Source organism: Rhinolophus sinicus, linkage group LG07, assembly GCF_036562045.2.
Source record: "Rhinolophus sinicus isolate RSC01 linkage group LG07, ASM3656204v1, whole genome shotgun sequence".
Taxonomy (NCBI): Eukaryota; Metazoa; Chordata; class Mammalia; order Chiroptera; family Rhinolophidae; genus Rhinolophus; species Rhinolophus sinicus.
The window spans coordinates 32,605,206-32,629,046 of NC_133757.1; the positions used below are offsets into that span (position 1 = coordinate 32,605,206).

The window sequence follows — 23,841 nt, forward strand, 5'->3', positions numbered from 1 at the left end:
TATCAACCCAGATGCACACCATATAAAGAAAAGTAAGACAATTTACCATAATCAACATTCACCAAAATCATGCACTAATATAAGATTCAATTTTTTTTAAACTACCATCAATAAACAGTACTTTGGCATCCTTAGATGGAATTCTAAAAAGTCACAAAGACAAAACAAGAAATGAGGAAGGAGTAAAGGAAGTAGGAATCGATGTAACTATCTAGTTCAAAATGATAGATATGATCACTTATGATTCTGCTTTGAAGTTGAATTAAAAAGAAATTAAACTGGAAGAGAATCTTCCTGATGCAAAAATTATTAAAACTAAAATAAAATTTTCACATAGGTTAGTTAACATGTCTCTCTCTAAATAGAGTTCTTTAAATGAGTTTTTTCATCTACCTAGAATGGTTTGTTTTTTTTCCTTTTGGAGACAGGAGAAATTTACAAAATCTCTGCAAGAAATGTAAACATGTTTTGCCATATTTACCACCCAAAGAAATGAATCTCTTGAAAATCACTGTAAAAGTTCTTGCAAGAGTTCACTTTTTGCTTTCAAATGTACTACACAAATTAAATTTGTCACTGATTTTCAAGTCTTTAGTCTTCTGAATAAGAGAAGAACTATGACTAATCTTAACTATACATATCAATATTAATATCAAGGAATAATCTTTATGTATTATAAAAGCAAAGATCATACTTTACTAGGTAATGGCATCCAAGTTATTATCCAAAGACATTTTATTCTCAATCAAGCTTCAAAAATATTAAGCTTACTTTTGATCAATGTGCCGCTTTTTAAAATGCTTTGTAAGTGTATCATGATACCAAATATGCAATACAGTTAATTGGGAAGATTTGTTAGCATGACATGAAAATGCTAGCATGAACAGAAAATTGAATCAGTCATTTGCAAATATGAAAGTTACGGCATAATTGATTCATGCCGTAATGTTTAGAAGAAATAAGGGCTACCAACTTTCTTTTTTATAAAATCTATTTTCCAATAAATTCTTAGATCTAGGAAGAGGAAAGAAAAAACATCAAATACAACTTACCTTTTTGTCTCTGGTCCTTACTTCCCCATAGAAATCTAGGGCCTCTTGTGCCTTTAAAAATTTGCCCCGATGTAACAAATATGCACAAATCATTACACCAGTTCGTCCCTTTCCAGCTTTACAGTGAATTGCTGCAACATGATTGTCATCTTCACTTAGCCATTGGTCAAGATCTTCACAAAAGGGTTTGATAAGTTCTAGCTGTGGTGGATTATGATCTTCAAAAGGATACTGTGCAACTGTGGTAAAAAGATAACTCGGAGTAAGAAAAAAATCTCTTGTGAATTGTTTATTAAAAGTTAACTTTAGAAATGCTGCATATAAACTCAACAGATGTTTAAAAGAAAAACTGAACTCCAGAGAAAAACAATTTATTGTCTGATAATTTTCTAATTTTTGAATAAAACAGCCTCTCATTAACTCTTAAACTTGTCCATTAGACAGGGAGGCCAAGTATTATTTCCCCTAATTTATGAAAGAGGAAACTGCTATAGAGAGGTAGCACAGGTCCAATATATCAGAGGTGGAGGTGAACTCAAAATGAAATGTCACATAGGCCTCTTATCAGGACTCTCAATGAATTTTCTAACAAAAGGAGTAATATTGCATCACACAAAACATATTCAAAAGAAAGTATAGATTACTAATAAATTGACAATGGAAAGGATTACATTTTACACTGCATATAATAAAAATGCTGAGTATGTTGTTTGTTGCAAATGTTAGTGTTATATATACAGGACTTTCAAGGCATTTATTTACAAAAGAAACTAGAAAAACTACTTATAAAAGTATACAACAGTAAAGTTGTATTGAGTTATTAACCCAAAAGTTCTCTGCTCCCTATAGTCAGAGTTGAGTTTTTTAAAATTTGTCTAGAAAAAGGACTTTAAATATGTCACTATTAAATTTTATCTTATTGGTCTCTGCCTCAGTTCCATTCTACTAAGATCCTTAAAAAAGGCTGACATCCAATGTACCTAATTATCCTCTGTGTCTTCTAAATATGTAAAAATCGTGTCTTCTATCTTCAAGCAAGTCACTCATAATGTGGGACAGGATACAATCAATTTAAGTCATCGTTGTAACAGGAGAGCTCTCCTGATAGACAATGACTAACATTACTAGGAGTCATCAGGGCAGCTTTCACTTAGTCATCTGAGTAACTATGCTACCATTCCATCATCATTTCCTCAGTGGCACACAAAAACATCTAGGAAAACCTGTTAAATACCTGTCTAAATCTAGACAAACCTCGACTAAAACACGCTTTGCCTAGTCATCAGTCGCCTAAACTCACCAAAAAAGAAACATTCTTAGTGAATCTATACCGACTCTCACCATCAGTACTTCTGAATTCTCAAACCAACTGAAAGTCCATTCTAGATTTTCAGGTGGGGTCAATGACAAACACATCAATCTGTAGTTTCTGGCACTCACTTTCTCTTAACAGCATCTGGCAAACTTCTCAAGTCTCCAGTTCTCTCATGGCTCAAGGGGTTTCGTAAATACAAATGAAAGTTTTTGCGGGCTCTGATATAGAATTGACTGTGCCTGAAGAATAACTCATTTAAAGCAGTTCCCTGCTCTCACCTATCATGCTCCCCTTATACCTATTTGTTATACCCTTCCCCACCTTTCAGCTCATACTCCTAGATAGTTAAGTTGTTCTGCTTTCTCCCTATAATCTCTTGCTACCGGTGTTATACCAAATGCCTCAAAAAGTAGATGTAACTCCCCGCTTATCCTATTGTTCGTCTAGAAATTTCTCCTAATTCTTAAGTTCATTCTGCAACTTAGTTTTCCTAATATTACTGGCAGGTATATATGGAACTTGTTTCCTAAAACACAACAGCAAAATTATATTTTTCAAATTTTCTAAGACCATCTTTGAGATAAATATTTACCTCACTTAATAATCGAGATTATTATTGCTATGACAGTAAGATTTAGTCTACTGGTTTTAAGTCACATAACATAATACAGTACATTTATACCTACCTCTGCAGTTAAATTTGGCAGTATCATAATGTCTTTCAGCACATCTAAAAGAAAAGTTTAAATGTCATATAAAGTTATCTTTTACAATTGAGAAAAAAGTATATAGTAGTAACAACATTTTCTGAACCTTTTTAATGTACCAGGTATTATGCTAAGTGTTTCATATTAACGATTTATTTTAACCCTAAGAATCTTATGAAGCAGGTCCTGTTTAATAGCTTCATTTTACAATTAAGGAAACCAAAGCTTAAAATGTTAAGTGTATGCAATTAGAGCTTATACATTTGCTAACAAAACTTGTGATGCCACTAATACGCAACACTGCAAATTCAGCTGCATCTGTATCTTCAAATTTCCTTTATGGAAATTTTTGCATGCTAATGGAATTTAATAACTAACTTGTTTTAATATTATCTTTTCCTCACAGTTGAGCACACACAGTTTTCCCAAACTATTATACTTTAAAGATATATGTTAAAAATAGTGAAATTGTAAGAGCAAAGGAAAAGAAACTAAATGATGCTAAACTACTCAGACACAACACTTCATGAACTTTTTTAAACCAGACCTTTCTTTAGATAAGCGAAAGGTCATCTTTTTCAATAACCTCTCATGTTATAAATTTTAATGAAAGTCTTAGAGTAATGAAAGAGTAGTAAGTAAAATCAATACAGAATAGTAAAATGTTGACTTAGCACTACTTAAAGCATGCTAAAATTTGTCTTTTTAATAGTAGTGACACATTTGTTATCATGCACTGGCTTACTCATGATTAATAGGCCATGTTTATAAACATCAATTGGCTCAGAAAAGGATTCTGCATATTAGCTTGTGGTCGGCAGCAGCATGGTAACTCCAACTACTAACCAAACCAGATTAAAAAAAAAAAAAATTTTTAAATAAAAACAGCATTTTAAAACAAAGCCCCTTAATCCATAATTCTAAAATCCCCAAAGTTTGAAACATCTAACATTTTTTCTTACATTTACAGCAAACTCAACTGCAGCAGAACCTAATCTGAATACATGAGATTGTATGTAGTCCTTCATTAATACACTTAAAATGAAGAGTCAACCTGAAATTCTAGGTACTGTTCTAAACCCCACTGGGGTGTTATAATACGAAGTATACGCTTCCATGTTATCTTTCTGACAACAGAAAAATTCTGAATGCTGAAACAACTGGACCCACAAGTTTCAAATTTAGTGATTGGGGATCTATATTTTATGTTTAAAAATCCTGCAAATGTCTGTATAGTTCCTCTACTGTCAACAATTTTAAATCCACGTCCACATGAAGGTTGAACTAATTATAAACAAACTGCAATTCACTAGTTTCTAACTGGTCAGATCTGAAATAAGCAACTTTTATATTACTGCTCAAAACAAAGCTTTCCCATTTTAGCATATTATAATTGAGTATACTGAGTTTTGCTCGAAATAAAATTTATTCAGTAATGACATATACACATATATGCATCCCTGCTAAATAATTTCATACTCATATAAAAAAACATGATAGGTATAAAGACTTACTGACCAAGAAAATAGTCATTTTGTACTTTCTTTGGTACAAATTAAAGAAGTGATATGGTCATTTCTTTATGAAGATTCCATAATGAAGTATTTTATAAAGAATCATGTAAAGATAGGGCATAGGAAGTAAGAGGGGAGATATAGGCTAGGAAACAATTCTAAGAAGCTGATCTCACTGACAGTACAACAAAAAATAAACGTTTTGAGATTCATGCAGATTCAGTTCTCTGAAATTCTCATGCTTTCTCAGGAGCTCAAAATGTATGCTTTGACAAACAGTGCTTAAAACTACCTTTGTATACTGATTCTCAAATATTACTGTTAAGAGGAAGAAATGGAGAAAAGGTGGAAATAATGAGCTACTAAATGCGTACTAGATGCACACACCTTACAAACGAGTTTCCATGTTTTTGATTCATCTTCATAACCATATAATAGTTAATATTATCTTCATTTCACATATGAAAAGGCTAAGATTTAGAAGAACACTAAAAAACTTGCCCCAAACCACAACATGTAAATGGAAGAACCAGGAATCAAGCTCAGTATCTCTGATCACAAAACTCAAACTTTTTCTAGTACTGCTCCATAATGTCACTTACAATAAAAAAAATCGAAAACAGTTTTAAAAACAAAAGCAAAACAAGATTTAGCCAAAGCCAGCCTTCTTATAAGAGCAATATTTGGGAGGATAAAACCGACAAACAGCGATAATGAAAAACATGAAAAAGTGATGAAAATCTATACAGGTATGGATAGGGCGTTTATGTGAGAACATATTCCAGCACTGGTAGTGATAAAAGTGACTGGGAATGGGTTGGTGGGGTAAGAATAAAGACCCTCATCTTAATTAAAACTTTCTCTGATAACTGCATGCACACATACAGTTTCTTGAAACTTTTTTGCACTGTTATTAAGTCTCGCAATAAACCAAAAATGAAGATACATAAATAACAGCAAATGGGATTTGACTAAGACAAGTGTTAGATAAAATTAACCATTTATACTTCTTTGTAACTAAAACTCAAAAGATATTTTCTTAATCATCACCTCATATTGACAAGAGAAATGAAGAGGCACTGAAAGAGAGAGTTTTTAATGAAGTAGTAGACAGAGAGTGAAAAAGAGATAAATAGGAAAAGCTTCCAGTAGTAAAGTGAGACTTGCCATGGAATCAGCTAGGCATGTAGGTGTCTTCTTTATTCTCTTCAATGAAGCTACCCCTATCTCACAAAAGAAAACTTAATAGATAAAAATTAACAGCTAAATTTTTCCAACAAAATGGTGGAGAGTTGTATGTCAAATAGAATATACAATAAAATACAGTATCCAGTAAACAAAAATACAGTATCCAGTAAAAAAAAGTTCCTCAGAGGCAAAAACTCTACTATGCCTTTATTCCCTCTATACTCCACTCCTCCACTTATCTCCACCAGAGTACAGATTATACAGAGGAACTACAAAAATGAAATACACACACTTGCACAAAACAAACTCATTTACTAAGTACGAGTATACCTGAATTTGTTAATGATGAGCTAATTTTGTCCTTTCTTAAAATAATTTATTGAATGCCTGATATAGACAAAACAGATTCAGTCAATTATTAGAAAGTCTACATTAAGAACTCTTCTTCATCCACATTATGTCATAACTGCCACAAAATGTTTAATATTAAACTATTAAATAGAGGTATGTTAAATGCAAATATTTTAAGATCTTTCAATTTATATATGTTTGCAAAGATATATATCACATGTAACTAATATCCTAAAAATAAAAGAAATAAAATAGAAACATCTACTGCTTGCCAGACTCACTTACCCAGAGCCAGAAATATAAATGGGTAGAAGGAAGGTGAAGAAGATTGAAAAGTGACATCAGAAATCAAAATATGCCACAACCTGGTAGTTCTACAAATTTCTGAAGTAAGTAAAATTTGTGGAGGTAAAAAACAAAACAAATGAATAAACAAAAAACCCAAAAAAGTAAAACTGTCATAAACGGTGGATGGTCTGCTACCATATGTACCTGTGTGACCTTGTTCAACTCACTTAACTTTTCTAGGCCTCAGATTCCCCATCTGTAAAATGAGAAGGTTGGACTAAACGATCTCTTTCAGGTATTTTCCAGTTCTGAAAGTCTATGATTCCATTAAATGGAATAGAGAACAGGAGTTAAAATATATGGACCAAAAGCTACTCTCAACTAATAACAAGACAGTTCATTAACTTGGGAGTCCAACATTTGGAAATACAAAACAAACAGGCAGTCAAGTTCCCAGGCTAGTTCCCAACACCAACTTGAACCATAATAACTAACATAAGTGCCCCACAGAACTGACAGTACAAGCCTAAGTCCTAAATTCTGTAAGCAGGAAGCCTCTGCATACAGGAATGAAAAGCATTTCCTTCCCTTTCTCTGGATATAACGTTAAACGCGAATAAAATTTTGAAAGAGGCAGAATTTGTCTTTAGTATCTTTCTACCTTCCTTCTGGGACTCTCTAAATGCCTAATCCTGAGAATCTAAGCCTAAAGTAACCCATTGACAGTTCTTGTCCTATATATTTTTTTTTTTTGACTTAACTTCTAAATCCAGTTGCTTTGTGGTTTTAATTTTCCTCCACAGAAACACTCTGGCATCTAAAACAAGGCTTGTTGTAGACGTAAATCGGGAAAAGAGGAAGATATATATATATGTATAGGTCATTTGTAAGATGGGGCCCACCTATACTTAAGTTTCTACAGAACCTTTTACTTTCTTACAATCTTGTTATCTATTTCTACCACAGCAAGCATACACATACACACACACACACACACACACACACACACACACACACACACAATCTGACCATAATGAATTATCTGCCATATTCTAAACACTATTATACCAACAAGCTTCTTACATGCCATTCTCTGCCTGCAATGCCCTTTCCCCCTCCTGCTAGACCTGATTTTACTGATTCTTTTCATCCCAGCTCAAACATGCTTTTTTTTGGTGAAACCTTCCCTTTGGGGTACCATTACTAGTTCTGTTCTAGACATGAGTTATTTCTTCTACAATACCTTGTTTACCTCTCATATTACACTACAAATTACCTGAGTACTAGAACTACATCTTATTCACCTCTGTACCGACAACATGTTTTATAATGTCTAACATGTGGCAAGCACGCGATAAATGTTTCCTTCTTTATGAATCTGAGGAAATTCACTAGGAGAAAAAGTATTAGTGTCTACTTCACTCTCAGGTCTTCTGAGGTCTTATCAGAACAGAAAGATCACCAAATGAAAGATAAAAAAGCAACGTCTCACAAGCCAACAAAGCACAGAGACTCTTTCAAACTTTTTTGGTAAAGATTTAAATTTCCATTGAAGGTAGAAAAGAAATCTTACATTTGATAAACTCTATAGAAATTGTAACTGAATTAGTATAAATAAATACAGATTAAAATTTTTCCTGTTGCATAATTTACAGATATCACATAGGCAAAATAAAAGCTAGGTAGAAAAATAACACATTTTACATATTATTTTCTAAAAATTATAAAATGGTCTATATTTGGGGAAAGAAAACCTATTCAAGGGCAAAAATGGTTAAATATTCTCTTTCCACCTTTCTTTTATCCCTTTTTTCCTTTTCACATCTCTACTCACAAAGACAAACTAAAAAAATAAAAGGTTAAAGATAAAGGTGGCTAGCTGTATCAATCAGGCAATCCTTATATCTCTGTCCCAGACAAGGGAAACCACCCAATTCAACAACTTTAGTTAACTTATTCATGTTATATACAGTTAGAGACTGCCCTAATAGCTGTTTCAATCAATTGACCCAGAGACACAGAATAAACAAAATTATATCCATTCTGGAGCATACCTCCATGGAAGATGTCATTAATGCTTTCACAGAAGCTCTACTGTGAATTACACTTCAAAAGTTACCACATGGTTATGGGCTCAAAGATGGGCTACATGCCAAGTCATTTAAAGCCGATCAAGTAACATGAATCTATGCCAACATTGTTTTACCTCATCACTACACTTTCTAAATGACCTAACAATGCTCTCAGTCAGACTTCTTGAACTAATTGTTTTGGGAAGACAGTTCTGTTCAAATATATCTTTAACTCTACCTCATTCTAACAAGGAAATAACTTTCACTTAATAGTTATTTTAGATGTATTTGGAAGCATACAAATAAGAAAACATACTTACAGATTGTATATCTTGTAATGGTTTTTATGCTTTGAATCCAAAAACCTTAAAACAAAACAAACAAACAAAAAGCCACCATTAACAAAAATGAGCTAACATTTGAAATTACATTAATACTATTGAGAAAAACCAAAAGACAGAATCTGTTTTTTCCTAATCTCAAATACCATTTAAGAAAAATAATTAAAAAAAAAAACTCCAATAAATATTCTCTCCATGGGTTTAAACTAGTAATCAGGTCATTCTTAAATAATTATTACATTACACAGATTTATACAATCTGAAGTAAAGCCAGAGCTTTTCATAGGATGGATATTTTCATAATCTTCTCTCTTCAGCCTAACATAATGAGGTCGAGTATTAAGAAATAACTTCTTTAAAAGGCAGCATTGGCATTTAGCTAAAGTTCACCTAGGAGCTCATACAGATTTGCGAGAAAATGACATGCAATCAAATAATCTTAAAAATAATTCTGAAAAGGCAGTCATTATTTTCTTTCAAACTAAAAACTTGTGATATCTGAAAGATCTAAGTGGTAACTATTAACTCTGTACAAAGTTTATTACGCATTTTCACATAAATATTCTCAATTGACACTCACAAACATCTGAGGTAGAGCTTATTCACATTTTACAGATGAAGGAAGTAGGTATCAAAGAAATTACAGGACTTGCCCAAGGTAATACAGCTAATAAGTCAAAGATTCAAGACCAAAGATTTCTCCCTCAAAACAATTAGTTAAGAAATTAAACAAAAACGACAATTACAGCTAACACCGGCACTTACTATATGCTGGCACTATTTTAAGTACTTTATGTTACATAAATTTATTTAATCCTATGAGGTAGGTAATTAAAGGAGTTAGAAAAGTATAAGGCTGAGAAAATACCAGAATAAACAGAATAAAAAGACAAATGAAAACAGAAGGCAAGAACTAAAGAGATTTAAAGTCCAAGAAGTTCAACATATGAATAGGAGTTCCAGAGAAAAGAACAGAAAACACAGAAGAAAATTCAAGAAAAATAGCCAAAACTGAAGGACATGACTTTCCAAACTGAAAGGACAGAATGAGTAGCCAGCAAAAATAAAAATAGGCCCAAATAAAGGCATACATATCTTAGTGAAATTTCTGAATACTGAAGAGATAAACATAAGACCCTAGAAGCTGCCTGAGAGGAAACAGGTTTCATAAAAAGAGTCTGGAATCATAATGACATCACCCTTCTTAATGGTTACTAGCAGCTAGAAAACAATTGGGCAAAACTTTCTGACTTTGAGGGAAAATTATTCCATATCAAGAGAGACTATAAATCAAATGTGAGTATATAATAAAGGCATTTTTAATTAAGGAAAGTTTCAAATAATTTTGCTTCCCATTTATTCTCTGTCAGGGAGTTACCAAAAGAGGTGCTCCACCACAACAGGGGTGGGAAACCATGAAAGATGCTAACAAGTTCCAGGAACTGAAGAATCCAACTCATGAGAAGGGAAAAGAGAATCCCAGAATGATGGTTAAGGAACATCTCACACAGACAGCCATACAGCAAGCCTAGAGCACAACTAATCCACATTAGGGGAGACCAGAAGACTCCTGGAGAAAATAAAATTGATATAATAACAAATATGCTCAAATATGTTGGGAGGTTTATACAACTGGGGGCAAGTTTAGGGATGAGTTAAAGTTAACATAGAAACTAAAATTAAAGAGGGGGCGGGGGAGGAGGGAATGATTTGTAACTCCAGGGAAAACAAAATGTGCAGGAAAAAAAATCAGTCATAACATACCATGTTACTTAATTGTGAATGGCATTTATCTAGTCATAATCACAGAAAAACCCAATATTGATATAACCAAAATTGCAATACATATAACTTTGGAAAAGAGAGAGAATAGGAAGGAAGTCTGAAAATATGTGTGTGGTTGAGGTAGGGGAAAAAAGTCCATAAACTTGGATATGAACAATTTACGTTACACAGTAATAACATAAGCAGTACTTGTAACTGTCACTAATTGAAATATTTTTGTCATACTGCAGTTGTTGCAGATATCAAAATATTATTTACAATCAACACTTCAAATTTAAGTCATTAGACCTGCCTAAACTTTTTTTATTTACTGTGTTAATAACTATATTATTATATCAGATATTTGGTTTTTAAACATTAGCATAACTACTATAATCAAAACTAATGTATTTGTAATCCTATGAATTTTACATTAGGGATTTAAAAATCACTCTAAGGGGTTCATAAGCTTCATCAGACTGTCAAAAAGGTACACAGTATAAAAAAAAAATTAAGAATTCTTGCCAAAGGGCAGAAGGAAACAAAGTAACTATTATACTTTATTGTGGTGGAGGCTGTTAACAAACTGTGAAGAACTGTTTGATTCTAACATTTCATGTGTACAACTCCTTTTTTTTTAAGGTAAATATTTAGGGTATGTGTCACTTTTTATGACTGTTTTATTTTTTTAAATTTATTTTAATTAAAAAATTTTTTTTCTAATTACAGTTGACATACAATATTGTATTAGTTTCAGGTGTACAATCCAGTGATTAGACATTTATATAACTTACAAAATGATCACCCCAATAAGTCTAGTATCCATCTGAGACCACATGTACCATGTTTCCCCGAAAATAAGACCTAGCCGGACAATCAGCTCTAATGCGTTTTTCGGAGCAAAAATTAATATAGTAAAAATTTATAGTAAAATAAGACTGGGTCTTACATAATATATTATAATACCGGGTCTTATATTAATTTTCACTCCAAAAGACGCATTATAGCTGATTATCTGGCTAGGTCTTATTTTTGGGGAAACAGGATAGTTATTACAATATTATCAACTATATTCCTTACCATGCTTTACATCTCTATGACTGTTTGTATAACTGGCAATTTGCACATCTAATCCCTTCTGCTTCTTCACCCATCTGCCCTAACCCCATTCCCCCATCTGGCAACCATCAAAATGTTGTCTGTATCTATGAGTTTGTTTCTGTTTTGTTCATATTTTTTTTCAGATTCCACATATAAGTGAAATCATATGGAATTTGTCTTTCTCTGTCTAACTTATTTCATTTAGAATATACTCTCTAAGTCCACCCATATTGTTGCAAATGGAAAGATTTCATTCTTGTTTATGGCTCAATAATATTCCTTTGTATATATGAGTACGTATCACCTCTTCCTTAACCATTCATCCACTGATGGACACCCAGGTTGCCGCCATACCTTAGCTATTGTAAATAATGTTGCAATTAACATAGGAATGCTTATGTCTTTTAGAATTAGGTTTTGGGTTTCTTTAAATAAATATCCAGAAGTAGAATTGCTGGGTCCCTCTTTATCTCTTGTTATAGCCTTTGTTTTAAAGACTATTTTGTCTAATATAAATATTGCTACCCCAGCCTTTTTTTTGCTTTCCATTTTCACAAAATGTCTTTTTCCATCTCTTTACTTTTCAGTCTGTATGTGGCTTTCAATCTGAAGTGGGTCTCTTGTGGGCAGCTTATGTATGGGTGCAGGGAGGGCTCAACAAAGGAACAATGGCTTCTGCCAGCACTTCTGTCTGGGAGAAAGCTGCCCACCCCCAGCCCTCACCCTGCAGCCAGACAATTCAGTTCCTCCTCCTATGTCTCTTTTGAACTGCGCTGGAGCTCAGAGCAAGTGAGTCCATCAGCAAATAAATCCACTCACAGGCCGTTTAAGAGGAAAGCCTGGGATTTCAACAGCCCTACATCTCACTCGGCCACAATCTCTGCTAGTTTTCACAGCCAGAAGTTAGGAGGACACTGGAACCCTGGGCTGGAGAGTCTGGTATGGGGCTGGGACCCTTCACTCCTCATGGGGATCCTCCTTAGCCCAGATATCCTTCCCGATTTTTAACAGCCATTCTGTGGGTGTGATGCCTGCCTGTCCTACATCTCTGCCCCTCCTACCAGTCTCAACATGGCTTCTCCTGTATGTCCTTACTGATAGAACTTTTGTTCAGCTAGTCTTCAGGTGGTTGTCAACGATGATGCCTGTTCTGTAGTTCCGCTGTAATTTTGATGTGGTTGTGGGAGCACAGCATTTACTTACTCCACCATCTTGACAGAAAGTTGAGTCTTAGTTTTAACTGACTACTTCAACCAATCACACTGATTCTGTTAAGAAGACATCTACTGAACTATAAACATTCTACAGGAAAAAGTAGGATGTTACACAACCGTTCATTCCTGTCTCTTTTACTCTCTTAATCTTCTACATTCCTGTACCTTTTCCAATTTGTACTTTTAGACTTTTCTTTAAACTGAGGTAAACTTTACAGACAGTGAAATACACCTATCTTAAATGTACAATTCTATGAGTTTTGTAACAACTACCGCAATCAAGATAAAGAATACTTCCACCATCCCAGAAAATTCCTCATGACTATTTGCAGTCCAACAGCACCAAACTCCCAGGTAGCTATGAATATTACCATAGATTAGTTTGGCCTTGAATGTCATATAAGTGTAATCATATAATATGTATCCTTTTGAGAGTGGCTTTTTTCACTTAATCTAAGGTTTTTCAGATTTTTCCATGTTGTTACATGTATCAATAGTTCATTCTTTTTATCGTTCACTCTAGTTGCCATTTATAGAGAAACGCAAGACAAATTTATGGGTAAAATTCAATAAAAACTAATATTTGAATATTATAAATTATTATGTAGTAGCAAACTTATTGTAACCAGATTAAAGTCCTATTTCTAATAGGCCTTTAATAACTTTGTTCTAAAAATCTTTTACTATATTGGTCTTCAATCTAAAGGGGCCATCTTAAAAATTTTCTGACAGTAGCATTTATACACTTTTGAACATTACAGAGTATTTTCTTCTTGGTACAAGAATTTTCTTCTTGTTATAAACAACTGCAAAACTGGATAAAATGTATGAAGCAACCATTTTGGGGCACTGAACAAAAGGCATCACAGGCTTATGATCGTTAAGAGAAACAACATGTAACACCAATGATTGCCTTGCTTTCAGCTTGGAGGCTCTTTTCTGACACAGCAGAAGGAACTGGAACGAATGGAACAAAGGTTTCACTGAGGTAAATAGGCAGAAACTGGAGTTCTGAGGTGCTAAGGAAGCCAGAGTTTGTAGAACTGGGTAGCCGAAAAAAGGGAACAGAAAGAGGGTATCAGAAGTCTGTGTGGAAATGCACCTCAGCTCCTTGGCCAACAGTTTGGCTGCGTTATGAGCAGGATCTGAAAGCAGAACGGAGATGACACCTGAGGTAGCACAATCCTGGGAGGAGCTCTGGCCCAGCCTGAGTGGACAGATTTCACTGAGAACCCCAGTATTTAGCTGAGACCCCAGAAAGGCCACACCTTAGAGGGACCGTGCCCTAAGACAAAAGACAAAACTGAAATAAGACTGCCTTAAAAAAGAAAACCAAGCCTGACAATACCAGAAGATTAACCATTAATTTAAATGACTTTTGAAATAAAACTCAGGTATTAAAGGAAGTAACAATCCAGAACCCTTAGAGTAACAATCCCGACTCCCTACAACATGTCATCCACAACATTCAACATACAATTAAAATTTACTAGACATGCAAAGCAGAAAAACATGACCCATGACCAAGAAAAAAAAAAGCAGGTGATAGAAACCAACTCCAAGATGAACCAAATGTTAGAATTAGCAGTGGTAGACTTTAAAGCAGCTACTATAAATATACAAGAATGTAAAGGAAAATTATTACAGTAAGTGAAAAGTTTAAACGTCTCAGCTTTTCAAAGGATACAGAAACTATAAAAGACAAGAAATTCTAGGCCTTAAAAGTACAATATCTGAAAAGAAAAATCTACCACGTGGTCTTAACAGAAGATTGGTGAGGTGACTGCAGAAGAAAGATGTGGCAGATTGTATTTTCCAAGAATGACTGCATCTCCCATCCCACATACTCTTCATACAACATAACCTTAACAGTTCACCCATCAAGTGGTGGAGTCTGTGGTTCCTTCCCCTTGAACTTAGGCACGCCGTTGTGATTGCCTCAACTAACAAAGCACGGCAGAAGTGACATTAAGTGATTTCTAAGGCTGGATGATAAAGATGCCATGCACTTCCACCTTGGACTCTGGATCTTCCCTCTGGGCACCAAGTTGCCATGCTATGAAGAAGTCTAAAAGAGCCTGCATAGAGCGACCACTCGGAAAGGCCAAGTCTAGGGGCTCTGACCAACAACCCAAATGAAGAACGAGACAATAGCCAGCACTGACCAGACATGTGAGTGAAACACCTTCAGATGATTCAGCCCCCAACTTGCTCAACTTGTTAACTCGTCTATAGTCAGTGAGTCTTTCCAACTAAAGTTCCAGACATGGTGGAGCAGAGACAAGCCATCTCCACCATGCCTATCTGAATTCTTGATTCACACACTCAGTCTCACACACACACACACACACACACACACACGCACACATACACACAGAGGTACAGCTAAAAATTCAATAGAAGAATTAAAATGGAATACTTAAAAATATCCTATTAACTTCAAAGAGGAAAGGGAAAGACGAATGAGAGAAAATGAGAGTGAATGAATGAATATGACAAGTAAACATAAATAGAAAGATAGACTTAAACAAAATGTCAGTAATTATATTAAATATAAATGGATTAAATACTCCAACTAAGAAAGTCAGTGATTACAAAGCAACTTCAAAATTGACCATTATATTTCTTCATGAAATACAGTACATATGTTTACATATACTTGCTATACAAGTTGGAGCACTCTACGGGCAAATTAATATACCATGATGTATTCAACTCTGAAGAAGCAAGATTACATAAATCAAATGCAAAACTCAGTCTGGCTTTTCTATACATTAATACCACACTACTGAACTCACTCCAATAGAGGAGAAAGTCTGGGTTGCAAGATAAACTTTATACTGACCCTGAAAAGGCCTCAGAAATTCAGTAATTACTGTGGTGAAGTTACTGTGGTGGTTCACGGTCCTCTACCTCTTCAGATATGAGCCTGTCAGCACACTGAGCTGTGCTTTTTTCAGGGACAAATTCAAACTCACATCATATGACTGATTTATAAATATCATAATGATCATAATGGCATGATATTAATTTACTTGAAACACTCAACTGCCACAAGAACTAAATTATTCCCATCTTTATGACTAGTTCAGTATCTCACCTCAGAGAAACAGACCTCAGAGAAGTGAAATCAGAATTCTGCTGATTAAATGGAGAATCTAACAGAAGTTAGTAAAATGAAACAATTTTTAAAAGACTAAGACATTCTGATGTTTCCATCTCCACAAGAGGGATGGTCTTGCCAAAAATATCTGAAGTTCACTGACTAAGGCTTCCTTTCCCTTTCGGCCATGCCTTTTCCACATTCCAATAGCTAATCATTCCTTCTTTCCACTGAAAGGTTTTATGAAGACAAAGCAGATATATTCTACTGCATTAAATTCAAATCTTACTGTAAGGACCGAAAGTCACCGTGTTTCTTAAAGGTGAATTAGTTTGTCTTTGCTTGGTGTCAGTACATACTGATACTAAAGTTTATATTATTAGAACAGTATATCATTTTATAGTGCTTGGGGAATTGATAAAAATTCATCTAACAAATATTTATTGAGCACCTGCTATGTGACAAACACTACTGTCGATACAGTGGTAACAAAACTCCAAGTGCTGACAACTCATAATCATAACAAGTATTCCTGGCAGCTTGAGAGAAACCAGCAGCAAACCCTCTTTTAAGATTTCCAGTTCAGAAAACAGCCTAAGAACATTGGACAGCTCCTACTAATCTGAAAATAGGTTAAAAAAAAAGAAAAAGAAAAATGACATCTGAAAACAAAACAGCAAAATAATTACTTATCTGCTACATTTTTCTGTAGCTAACTCACTGTTTGTTAACCACATTTATTTCCTCTGCTATATTCATGTTAAATCAACATTTGCTCTTAGAACCATAATATACCTGTAGTTGCTTGCTTACTGCTCCATGAAACTGGATTGTTTTACTTTTTAGCACTCAAATTATCTCTGTCTTAATTCCATTAAGACAGTCAAGTCCCAAACATTCTAGTCCTTAACTGTCTTCTTGTCATCTTCAGGTTGTCAGAATTAAAATCAATCATATATTCAGTATAAGGAAAGTAAGTAGTATCTGGTTGCAAATATACTTTTAGCTCTTTAACTGCACAGTACTGCTTTTTCCTACTTTATTCAAGTTAAATAGAAAAGCAAAAATAAGAGCTTATTATTAAATTCTGCTCACAGGTTGTAATCCCCAGTACTAAAGCAAATCTACTCTCTTTCAACAGGTATTAAGCTAGAGGAAAAAGAAAAACAATGGAGGAAGTAACCCATAACTCACTAAAAAAAAAATAGAGAAGGCTAATAAAAATGAGTAAGAAACTGCCAAACATTTCTTCAAAGAAGTTGTATCATTTTGTGCTTTTACCAACATGGGTTAGAGTTCCTTGCCAACCCTATAGCCCTTTAAGCTTTAGCCATCCCAACAAATATGAAACAGCATCTCATAGTGTTTTCATTTTCATTTCCCTGATGACTGATTTTGAATATATTTTCATATGCGTACTGATCATTTATATATCTTCTTTTGTAAAGCTTCTGTTCACATCTTTTGCCCTTTATGGGGTTGTCCTCATGAATTTGTAAGAGCATCTCTATACTATGTGAAATTCAAGTCCTTTGTCAGATATATGCATTGTGAATATTTCTCCCAGACTGTGGTTGCCTTTTTATTTTGTTAATGGTGTCTTTCAAAGAACAGAAGTTTTAAATGTTGATGAAGTCCAATTTGTCCATTTTTTTCTTATGTGGTTAATTTTGCATGCGCTAAGAAATTTTGACTAAACCAAAGGTCATAAAGATTGTCTTCAGTGTTTTTAACTAGAAATTTCACAGTTTTTACATTTTACTTTTATGTTTCTATCTACAATCCAATTTAAGTTAATTTTTGTCTATTATGAGAAGTATAATTCAAGGTTCAGTTTATTTTTCATATCAACATCCAGTTGTTTCTGTATCATTTGTTAATAAAAGTATCACTTCCCAGTAAATTATCTTGACACCTTTGTCAAAAAATGTGTATGTGCGTTCTTCTGGAATCTCTATTCTGTTCCACTGGTCCATATCCTATTACCCAGCAATTCTACTCATAGGTATTTAACCAACAGAAATGAAAATATATGTCCACAAAAGCCTTGTACAGAAATGCTGATAGCATTTCTTTGTTCATTATAAATCCAAACTGAAAACAATCCAAATGTCCATCAGAGGTAAATGGATAAATTATATCACACGCATACAATGGAATACTACTCAGCAATAAAAAACTACTGATACAGCAAAAACAGGGATGAAATTCAAAAAGATTACACTAACAGAAAGAAGCGAGACACAAAAGAGTATACACTATATGATTGCATTTATATGAAATTCTAGTATAGGCAAAACTTATCCGCAGTGAGAGAAAGCAGATTTAGAGATTGCCTGGAACCAGGGTTGGGGACTGATTAATTACAAAGGATCAAGAGGAAACTTTTTATGGTAACAGAAATGTTCTAAGTCTTGATTGTGGTGATGTTTATATGGTATACATGATATACGTATACATCAAAACTCACTGAAGTGTCCACTTAAAAAGGGTACATTTTATTGCATATAAATTATACCTTAATAAAGTTTATTTAGGAGCAATATGATTATAACTATCAATTTGTAAAATGCAACCCATCTCAAAAGAAATCTCAAGTTTCTCTTGATTAACCAGAGATAGCAGAAGTAGCACATCATCCTCAGAAATGAGAACTTTTTCAAATGAAAAGCAAAATGGCACTGTCTAGAAGAACACACTGTCCAACAGAACTTTCCACAATGATGAAAATGTTCTGTATCTGCGTTGTCCAACACAGTAACTACTGAGCATTTGAAATGTGACTAATACGAATGAAAATGAATGAGTAAACTTATTTTATTTTAATTAATTTAAATTTAAACATAAATAGCTACATGTGGCTAGAGGCTACTATAATGGATAGCATTTAAGTCTAAAAGATACTATATATAGGTATGAAAAAATCCACTGGAACAGAATACATATACCTCTTAGTAAGGTAGCAGAAACAAGTATATTCCTGGAAAAGAGCATAAAATTGAAACAAAGGAAAGACACAATAATAACTAGGACTTCACAACTGTCAAATTATCTACTGAAAAAATATTTGTAACAATATGCAGTTTTCTAACAAATTCTGAAATGCTTGTTTAATTTTCTTTTATCAGTAAATTAATAAAGAGGGAACTACAACTCTAAACATATTTCTAACTAAGAATGAAGAACAAGTTTGAGTGGAAATGCCAGGAAACAGGGAGAAAGTGTTCATATAATTTTAGAGTTCACGTCAGACAAGGGAGGAAATACTGGCATAGTTAGATATGATACAGATCAGTAAAACGGATTTCAAAAGCTTCATTTAAATAACAGGCAATGAATTCATAACTCAAAAATCAAAAAGGAAAGACTACAGAGGCTTTACAAACCAAAATTCTGTACGAACAATTACAAATAATCCACAAAAGAGGAAAAACAAAAATTATCCAAGACCAGTCAACGTAGCTGCAGAGAATTTACCCACAAAGTTCAGCTTTAAAAGTGTAAACAACCAGGGTAAAAAAGGAAATAATCACAGATGAATACAAAAGAGTAGTGCATATAAAGGAACATAAAAGTGGTAAAGACAAGAGAAAAGGCTTGAGTGGGGGGAAATGTTTAGACCAAAAAGAACAATAAATAAGGCAGAATTCCACAAGTTAGACAGCTGTATAATGCTAGAGGCAGAAATAAAGCAGAAACTCCTAACTCCCTTTTCACTTCCATTTTCTCTGTCCAGGAGGAGTGTTGCTCTGATTCAATAACTACGAGTGTGAATGCATGACATTTCTCTAGATTAAAAGCATTTTCTAATTTACTAGATTTAAGCAGGGCTGTTTTGTAAAGAATATTTCTTAACAAACAGCTATCAATGGAAAAACCTTCCGTGATTTCTGTGATTACACATCTTAGTAAAGCAGATAGTAAGCAATCAATAATTCAAAACAGAGGTAATCCACCAAGCTCTTTATCACTGTTTCATCTGAATGAATCTTGTAGTCATATAATTGAAACGTCAAGAGATGCAGGGCATTATAAACCTGTCTGAAGAAAGAGTACCACTAATTTCCTTATTTTTCAAAGAGTTCACAAAAATCACTAAAGAAAAAAACAAAAAGAATAAAATTGAAGATAGGGTCAGTACACACCTACAAACCATAGAAAAAATATATAAGGCCAATAAATATCACAAAGTTGCATAACCTGCAATTAAAGGAATGCAATCAAAAATCAAATTACAACAAACTGCAAAAACTGCAAAAAGTTTAAGTTTGATAACATTCAGTTTGCCAAGGTTGTGAGAGAGGAATAATACTCTCTCGCATGTTGGTGAGAATATAAAATACCATTTTTGAGAGTAAAAGTTTTAAACCAGACAATGTGATCTCAGCAACTCCATTGCTAAGAATTTACCTTAAAGGTATACTTGCAAAAGGACACCAAGACACAAGAGAAATGTTTACTAGATCACTGTTTTTAATAGCAACGACCTGGAAACAATTAAATATGTATCAGAGGGGACCTGTTTACTATGGTATGATCATAAAACAGAATAAAAAAAAATAAAAGAATCTATTATATAGAAAATTCTTAAGTATGTTTTAAAAAGCAAGATAAGAAAAGTACGCAGTATATTCGTTCCCATTCGTTTTTCTTAAAACGTGGGTAAAGATGAAAACAGTATTTTAAAGAATATATGAAGCTTTTAACTGTAGGTATCTTTGGGAAGAGAGTCTGAGTACAGGAGGCATAAAGAAGAAATTTGTAAGGGATATTGTCATCTTGAGGTTGCTAAGTATTCAAAACCATTCCAAGTTGAAGAGAATTTTAAGAGGTGAGAAGAAAATACTCCCTTCCCCAGCTTTCTCTTATCACACGTGCAGACTTAGACCAATTAGGTCCTCCTGCTCTGGACACTGAATCCTAGGTAGTGAGAACAAGGTAACAATGGAGTCAGAGATTATTCAGAGATATCCAGAGGAACTGAAAGTTTATGAACAGTCACCAATATCCAGTAATGGCAGCAGTACCTGGACAGCAAGTGTCCAAACAGCAATGTCTTAAGCAGAGACTACTCTTATTATAACCTCCTGACCATGTCTTGCTTCCCTTAGCTTCTGTAATCTTAGCCTGGTTCTCCAATTAAGAGCTATGAGCTAATAGTTTTCAAAAAATTATTTTCTGATTAAGTTAGAGTTACTTTCAGTCATGTGCAACCAAGAATCCTGACTTCTTTCTTTTTACAGTATTTTCCTATAGGTTTTTTTTGTGTGTGGTTTTTTGTCTTTTTTTTTTTGCTTTGTTATTTTTTGTGAGGGCTGGTGAAATCATACTTTTCTGTGTGTTCCCTTTAATATTTGAACTTTACAATTTCTTATCTAGCACTATGGGCAACAGTGAGACTAGCAGAAGAATAAACAATCTATTTAAAAGAAAATATCACAGCATTTTTTAAAAGGGGGGAGGGTAAGTTCTCTCAAAGAACTTGAATATTACTTAGAGAAACATTCACTATGCCTGCCCCTCCCACTTCCTCTTCTCTCCTCCCAAGGATTTCATGCCCATAACTGGCTCATTGCCTTATAAGTTTGATACAATGGAGAAGCGGAAAAACAAGAAAACAGCATTTCCAAAGGGAAATGGGAAAATTTAACTGTAGATATTTGGAAAGTAGAGACAAAAACTTAGATCTAAGAGCAGAGAGGTAATACCCACAAAACTTGGAAAATCTAGAATACAAATCTTTCTAATACAACTATACTGTACTTAATTTCAAAGTATTAAAATCTGAATTCTCACAGTAGTGAGAAGTCATTTTTTAAAGATTTTACTTTCCTCAAAGAAATTCTATGAAACAGTTCTAAATAAGCTGCCAAAGTGCACATTAAAATTATTCTTGTAAAAATAATATGTAAACATAGATATTTCAAAAGACACAAAAGATTGCAATTAAAAAATTTGTCAAGGAAAGATGGCAAAGCAGGAAGGACCAGGAATCCATATCCCCACTTGGACAAAAATTGTGCTGGCATTACCTATCTGGTTAATTATTTCAGAACTCTGGAGTCTATTTAAAAGCTTGTAGGTTCCAGGGGAAGGCAGTTAATTTCATTCAATTTCAACTTTTTAGTGTGGTAGCAGCTACCCACTTAAACGTCCCACCCTCACCCCCCACCTGCAGGCAGCCATGCACATATTCCTAGAAAAGCCCATACCAACTTGTGGGACTCTGTCCCCCAAATATCAGGGATCTATGTTCCGATTCTTAACTTCTGCTTCTGATTACAGATGGGCTGATACAGAAGCAGGCTACTGCTGTTGCAATCCCCAATGACTGACACAGCTTCCAGGGGATTTTTATATCCAGAGCCTATTTTTTTCTTACATTTTTCTCCCTCTTTTTCTTTTGGGAGCCAGACACTTAAGAAGTGTGACTTCTACGTACAGGTGCTCATTTGAACATAAGTTTTCAACTCCTTTGGGTAACTACCCAAACGGATGCAATTTCTTGAGTAAGTTGAGTGTATGGAGTATGTTTAGTTTTGTACGACACAACCGTCTTCTAAAGTGGCTGTATCATTTTACATGCTGTGGGTTTTTTATATACTGCTATATTGTATAGAAGTAGAATTTTTGTATGCTATCATACTAGATGATTCCAGCTATATGACATTCTTAGAAAAGTCAAAACTATGGAGACAGTTAAAAGATCAGTGATTGTCAGAGGCTGGGGTAGGGAGGGATGAAGAGGCAGAGCACAGACCACTTTTAGGTCAGTGAAACTATTCTGTATGATACTATAATATTGTGGATACACGATAATGACGTGGATACATGTCATTATATATTTGATTTGTCCCAAACCCACAGAATGGACACCACCAAGGATGAACGCTAATGTAAACTACGAACTCTGGATGATAATAATGTGTCAAAGTAGGTTCATCAATTATAACAAATGCACCCCTCTGGGGGAGGACACTGATAATGAGGGGGGCTATGCATGAGTGGGAGCAGGGGGTGTACAGGAAATCTCTGTACCTTCTGCTCAATATAGTTGTGAACACAAACTGGCTATAAAAACTAGTTCTATTAAAAAAACCCAACACTCCACAGGTAATAGGATGTGCAATGGTGAAACACAAAGTTTTTTCTCTAAGGTGAATGAGACAGGAGGCCTATTTTCACCACTTCTATTCAACATAGTACTAAACATTCAAGCCTGAGCAAATAGGCAAGAAGGAAAAAACGACATCCAAACTGGAAAGGAAGAGGTAAAATTATCTGTTTGTAGATGACATGATGATCTTTCTTATATGTAGAAAACCTTAAAGATTCCACACACACAAAAAATTGTTACAATAAACAGATTCAGCAAAGTAGCAGCATACAAAATTAACATGCAAAACTCAGCTGCATTTCTATACACCAACAATGAACAATCAAAAAAGAAAATTAAGAAAACAATTCTACTTAAGATAGCATCAAAAGGAATGAAATATCTAGGAATCAATTTAACCAAGGAGGTAATATACTGGTATATAGAAAACTGCAAAACACTGTTGAAAGAAATTAAAGATCTAAATAAATGGAAAAACATCCCATGTTCATGGTTTGGAAGACCTGATATTAAGATTTCAATACCACTTAATGCAATCTATGAATTAACGCAATTCCTACCAAAATCCCAGTTTGTTTTTTTTCCAGAAATAAAAATTCCACCTTAAAATCCATATAGACTCTCAGAGTACCCTGAATGGCCAAAACAATCTTGAGACAGAACGAAGTTGTAGGACTCACAATTCCTGATTTCAGTATTTGCTACAAACTTACC

At 34.1% G+C, this 23,841-nt stretch overlaps 1 protein-coding gene across 2 annotated transcripts in view; it reads right to left on the reverse strand.

Annotated features, from left to right (window-relative positions):
- PTEN (phosphatase and tensin homolog) overlaps positions 1-23,841 on the reverse strand; it is an 84,339-nt gene that overhangs the window by 27,888 nt on the left and 32,610 nt on the right. Inside the window, exons 3-5 of one of the 2 annotated variants that reach the window (XM_019738851.2) lie at positions 8,808-8,852; positions 3,054-3,097; positions 1,053-1,291 (exon numbers count right to left, since the gene is read on the reverse strand). In XM_019738851.2, coding sequence (XP_019594410.1) covers positions 1,053-1,291; positions 3,054-3,097; positions 8,808-8,852 — 328 coding nt within the window. The remainder of the gene's footprint in view (positions 1-1,052; positions 1,292-3,053; positions 3,098-8,807; positions 8,853-23,841) is intronic. The other variant, XM_019738842.2, reaches the window with a different exon arrangement.